This window comes from Macrosteles quadrilineatus, unplaced genomic scaffold (assembly GCF_028750875.1).
Source record: "Macrosteles quadrilineatus isolate MER2022 unplaced genomic scaffold, UCM_ALF_1.0 Scaffold_3__2_contigs__length_128488019, whole genome shotgun sequence".
NCBI classification, from domain to species: domain Eukaryota; kingdom Metazoa; phylum Arthropoda; class Insecta; order Hemiptera; family Cicadellidae; genus Macrosteles; species Macrosteles quadrilineatus.
This window is the reverse complement of record NW_026542596.1, coordinates 72,676,028-72,681,894: the sequence shown is the minus strand read 5'-3', so window position 1 is coordinate 72,681,894 and position 5,867 is coordinate 72,676,028. Positions and strand designations below refer to the sequence as shown.

The 5,867-nt window shown below is 38.5% G+C and overlaps 1 protein-coding gene across 1 annotated transcript; it reads left to right on the top strand.

Annotated features, from left to right (window-relative positions):
* The first annotated feature begins 1,265 nt into the window (after nucleotides 1-1,265).
* On the top strand, nucleotides 1,266-4,855 carry LOC128990442 (uncharacterized). The gene is made up of 4 exons (XM_054412806.1): nucleotides 1,266-1,696; nucleotides 2,128-2,314; nucleotides 3,343-3,471; nucleotides 4,131-4,855. Exons 1-4 carry the CDS (start codon nucleotides 1,270-1,272, stop codon nucleotides 4,435-4,437), a joined length of 1,050 nt encoding a protein of 349 aa, XP_054268781.1. The 5' UTR covers nucleotides 1,266-1,269; the 3' UTR covers nucleotides 4,438-4,855.
* Nucleotides 4,856-5,867: the final 1,012 nt, after the last annotated feature.

The following is a 5,867-nucleotide window of genomic DNA, read 5'->3' as shown; positions in this document are numbered from 1 at the left end:
CTGAAAATACTTTTTGGTGTTCTGGAGGACCCATTGAATATTTTGACAAAATATTATGCTACTTTCTCCATTATAGGGGGAAAGTAAAATTCTTGTCACAGTTATTTTATATTTATTTCTATTCCGGAATAAAACTGCTCTAACGCAAGATAATGTTATAAATGATCTAAAATCAATATCGAATGACAAACTAACCGACCAATCACAATAGCTTACCGCCCTCACTAGCACGTAAGTCAGTAGATATTTCCATGTAGCTGTGTACAGATTATACAACAATGTGGTTGCCATGACGACGCGGAGACACGTCCCACCTTGACGACGGATTTACATCACATCTGTACCTACCTTGCCTGCTTCACTGCTCTACTCTGCTCTGCATTTTGATACATCTACAAGCCATTCCACACAAAACTGCGAAGGGATGAGATTATTTTATCTTTTTGCAAGGGTAGAACTTATGTTTGTGTTAGTAAAAGAGATGTGATCTCTATGTGAATATAATGGTGTTAATGTCCTACCTTCACATCCCACGACGCTAAGTCCTTGTCCAAAAACGTTCGTACTTCAAGGCTTAGAGAACATAGGTTATATCCAGTGGTGGTTGGTGTGATTTAAACCTAGAAACTCGGGACCATGATGCTAAAGTATATTCACGTTAATGGAAACAGTAATGTTTGGACGTTAAGTGAAGCCCGTGAAATATAGTTACGATTTTTATACATCTTAATTATTTCATAGTATCAGTTGTTTTGTTATATATTGCGTACAGAAACATTGGACAAATTGCGACTATTTCATGTTACAAACAGCTTGTTTAATGATAACGATTATGGGCGCATTGGTGCTGATACCCAAATGAAAAACAATTTTTTGAACATAATTCTAACTGAAATTTCAATTAGTTTGATTACAGAAAACAATTCAATCTGTAGATATTCTAGTTGGCACTGATTTAAATTTTTTTGAATACGCCACGATTTATGCAATTTCATAGTGACATAGCTGATCACAGTCAACATGATTTAGATAAAGATGTTCACACTGATAAATTGATTTCACCTCTCTCCATCGTTGACATTTTCCCTCTAGGATTACCGACTCGAGCAACACGTTTACTAAATAAACAATAAATCCATAACACGTAACTGGGTTAATCCGATTCGTTAAATTCCCGAGGCTCAATCACAGAATCCTCTTGACTCGAGTGGCTTACGTAATCAAACAATACAAGATAAATCAGTGCTGTAACAAGCTGTGTGAGTTACAATGGTACATCGCCCAGGAGTGTCAGTCAAGTTTGTGGCTGTGTGTGCTGCAGTGATCGTCTACGCTACGGTGATTACCGTGCGTCTATTCACCGCAGACTTGTACTGTAGAAAGACCTGTGTGAGCGAACCACGAAATGAAGCTGTGGTGACTACTCCGCCAAGATCTGAAGCTCTGGTCACTATTCCACCATGGGAAAGACACATGGACTTCGAGGGCTTCAACAACGAAAGCGGCACCGCGGACGGTCACTATATAGTTCCCAACCATGTACACTTCATCAGGTTCGGCCAGCCAGAGTTCAGTTTTGTACACGCATTTTGTGTCATGGCAGCCTTCAAGAATCAGAGGCCGGAGAAACTGTATATCCACACGGATCTGGACGGGTTTCACGGTTACTACTGGGAGGTCATGATGAATTTGACAGGTAATGGAAAATACCGGGATAGAGAATTCGAGGCTAAGTTTACTTTTAGTAAAGTGCATTTGCATAAATTGCCTGTCAAACATTATTTGCAGCAAAGCTTTTTATGTTTTACGTCATTTTTACGTTCTTGATCAACAATCCAATACAACGACAGTAGGTAGAATGCTGCCCCCTTCAAGGTTTGGGTTGCATTAAAGAAGTTTCACAAAAATGCCTTGCATACTGCCATTGATCTCTTTGACATTTTGGCCAAGACAACTAATGAGTTAGATGTAACGACACCAAAATGTTTGTTGTTTATACCAGGCGAAAGGGAATACAGCAATCAAAATATGGTTACTATTCATGAAAGTACCACTGAAACATTAAAGCTTGAATATGAATACACCAAGTTTGTATTGATATTGAATACATTAGACATGATCTTTCAGGCTTCAAGGATGTACTTATCATCAACAAGATGAAGGTCCCAACGGAGATCTTCGGTCAGCAGTTGAGGTCAAAGTGGAAGAACTACCACGGAGGTGACGTTGCTCGGCTAGAAGTGCTGAGGAAGTACGGAGGCATCTACTTGGACAGTGATTCATACATTGTCAGGAGTCTGGATGACTTTCGTAGGTTAGTATATATTGGACATTGGTCTTGGCCAATTCCATAGCTTGTAGAATGAATTGGTTTTTAACTACCAATAAGATGACGTAACCAGAATAGAAGTCCCGAAGAAGTACGGAGGCATCTACTGGATTCTACTCATTCATTATCAGGAGTCTGTATGACTTTAGTAGCCTATGTCATTATTCTAAACATTAGTCTTGCGTAGTTCCTCCACTTACAGTATGATACCTACTATGGGGATAACGTATACTCGGAGTCCAGACAAACGTACGGATACCTCTGGACGGTTACGCTGTAGCTACTGTAATGAACATCTAAGTTTCTGAAGCTGTCTTGGAATTGGACATTACCTACGCTAATTACTAATAATGTTAACAAAACATGGTTGCATAGTTGTCTTGGCAGACCCCCTTCCATTCCTATCTGTCTTTCTCCTCAGCCAGCGTAGGCATCTATTGGACAGTAATGCGTAATTTGTCTTGAAGATATTTTACTGTAGGCGAGGCTTGGCTCCGGGAGTGATCTTGCTGGATACCATCCATTCAGTAAAATATATTCTACGGGGAAGACGTATTGACGTATCCATACTGTATGAGCTTAAGGCATCTACCAGGATATTATTTTGTCCCACCTTCACAACCTAGGAAGAAGGCTTTGGCCCGGAACCATTTGTTTGTAACGTTATCCCTTGTACAAAAAAAGTGTTTTTTTTTTATTTAACCCCGAAGTACCGCGCTCTATCAATAGACACTTTCACACACATGTGTAGTAATTAGAACATATAAATACATTCGATCACCAAAATTTGAGTTACGTATTATTATCGCTGTAATATCCAAGAAATAGGATACCATGGAGGTATTAGGACTGAAATGTAGCCAACGAGTAACTTATGTACAGTGTTACTAATAGGGTAGGTTAGGACAAGTAGTCTTGATGCTTTACTAGTTAAAAGCTCAGATAATTGAGGACATCGGAATAGACTAAACAATGGCCAAACTAGTAAACTATAAGTTTCTTGTTTGTTTCAGATACGAGATCGCGCTGGGTTGGTTCCCTGGGAAGGACATGGGCAACCAAATCCTTGTGGCTCATAAGGACGCAAGGTTTCTCAGGATATGGTACGAGTCGTACAAAGACAACTACGACCCTTCATCATGGTATGTGAAATGCATGTTTTTGTTTAGGTTAATTAAGAAACACTCAGTACACAGACAGCGAAATGTAGTTATAGCCGGTCAGGTTATGTTGAGCCAGGCACCCTGACCGGATTTTAGAAGCAGCATTTTCTTTCTTAGCCATATTTTGAAAGCTATTTAGGCAAGTAAATGGTTATACCGGATTCAACCATTTTAGTTTCCTTAGAGCTGTGAAACAGCTTACATAGAAATACATTTATATTTGTAATCCCACAACGAAGAATGTACTATAATGGCAAATTCAATCTTCCTCAAATCCTTGAATTAAGATATCAATTATTTTAGATTGGGAAGCCACCTGGGTGCGTATTTGAACCCAAATATGAGTCAAGGATGTGTGTAATATTTTCTCTGTAGCTTTGTTACTGGCTGAGATCAGTTGTTTCATCTGTCAAGATCATTTATTTAAATCCCAATGATCAGGAACAGCTGGGTCCAATTTCCAACCATCAAAAAGCTACTGATTTTTTCAGGATCCAACTGGCATCCTTTTGTTTGTCAAGCGAACACTTTAACCACTCAGACACCCAGCCTTGATGTTTTTTTTATGTTTCTTGATGTTTCTGCTATCTCGCCTTGTCATATTCCACCATAATCTTCAAATTTCACTCTCTTCCCAGGTATTACAACGCCGGAACTTACCCCACTCATCATATACTAGACTACCAGCCTCATCTGGTCCACAGAGTAGAGAAGCTCTTCGGCAACTACGGCGTCAAGTGGAAAATATACATGACTGACTTTCCCGAGTGGCACGACTACTACACCTTCCATCTTCTCAGCTCCCGGCTAAACCGTGGTCTCAAGAATCTCTCCCCCAAGCTTAGGTATCCCGTGGAGTTCGATCACACAAATGTCCTGGAGTACCCGGTGGCTTTCCGGGAGATGTGCCTTGAAGTGTATCCTTATCCCGAGAAGAAAACGTGATAACATTTTTTTCAATAGCTCAAAAAGTCTTTTGTACCTTGACGAATACTTGATTATTAGTGTTGTCGAAACGCTTTAAGACAATATTACTGATTGGAAGGTTATTTTACGAAGGAGAATTGGTTTTGGACTAGAGAAGAAAACTTGAAAGCAACCTTGGGGGTTACTACGAGCGCGTTTGTCTAAATTAATTTCATAAATTGAAAGGTGTTCTTTTTTAAGAAAGGCTGGTAATAAAACCACGATCATATTTATTGACTTAAATCTTCATTGCGTAAAAGTTGTTGTATTAATAGTCAAAGGTAAAAGATACAAAACCAAAACACACAACTTTTGCAACCATGGAAAAGGAAATAGGTTCCAATTTCTAAGCTGCTTTGTAGGGTTTAGATACCCTGTTAATTTCTAAATCAATACAGAACTAGTGTACCTGTTGCTCGAATTCGAGCAATTGCGAAGCATTACAGGCGACTCAAAGATTATGGAAATACTCACGATCTACACAACAGTTAGATACAATCAAAATCCTTTGTAAATATCTTATCTTTTTTCAAAAAGCTTATCTTGTTTTTTTAGTGTTTTCTACAAATTTTTCCCTCTCATAGCCGCATTAGGTTGTCTATGACAACGATTATAAATGAAACAAAAAATTATTTGTATTTCTTCTACTTGGTTGTGTTCTATGACTTTTTCTATGTTTCCATTGTTTGCAAATCGATTATTTCAATGATTGCTCAAGAAATGTGTTGATTCAGTTTTATTTTTAGCCCATATCAAATTGTCCAGGATTTCTCGCTTTTTTCCATTGTAATAATTACACCAACCTAAGTTTCGTCTACAGATGCAATATGCCAACGAATATCACCTACGTACAATCTCCAAGAAGAAGTAAAAAAGGCAGAAACCAACCCATACAATAGATATAAGTTAACTCCAAATGAAATAATTTTAAGAGTTACTGTGATATTAGGATTTTCCACTGATTTGGTAATAGAATAGAACATTATATTGCAAAACATGACACGATGCAGAAGAAAATCCAATTTAAAATCAGAAAAACCCATTGCAAATACTGTACTTCATTTTGACAAATTCAACAAATCACAATTTAAATATTAACAGCTGTTTCATTAAAAAGTAGTGTAGAATTATACATATGGTCGTAATGTAAACAAATCTGAAGAGGCAACTTTAAAGGCTTCTGGGGCAGAGCCCCAAGGGAATTTACCTCATTCGTCTTTTGATGGCTCATCTACAGACCAAGACCTTTCTTTAGAGACCCCTTCCAAGTTTCTACGCCCAGCCGTTCTCTCAAATTAGCTGTGACAAAAACCCCGTTTTCCTCCATAAGAATAACATGGGATGGGAATTTAAAGGCCACTGGGGCAGAGCCCCAAGGGAATTCACCATGTTTCTCTTTTGATGGCTCA

Excerpts from the sequence above, each read along its gene's own strand:
- LOC128990442 (XM_054412806.1), top strand. The coding sequence starts at position 1,270 with ATGGTACATCGCCCAGGAGTGTCAGTCAAGTTTGTGGCTGTGTGTGCT. Across the intron at positions 1,697-2,127 it reads GGTCATGATGAATTTGACAG|GCTTCAAGGATGTACTTATC; the intron begins GTAATGGAAAAT and ends ATGATCTTTCAG. Across the intron at positions 2,315-3,342 it reads AGTCTGGATGACTTTCGTAG|ATACGAGATCGCGCTGGGTT; the intron begins GTTAGTATATAT and ends TGTTTGTTTCAG.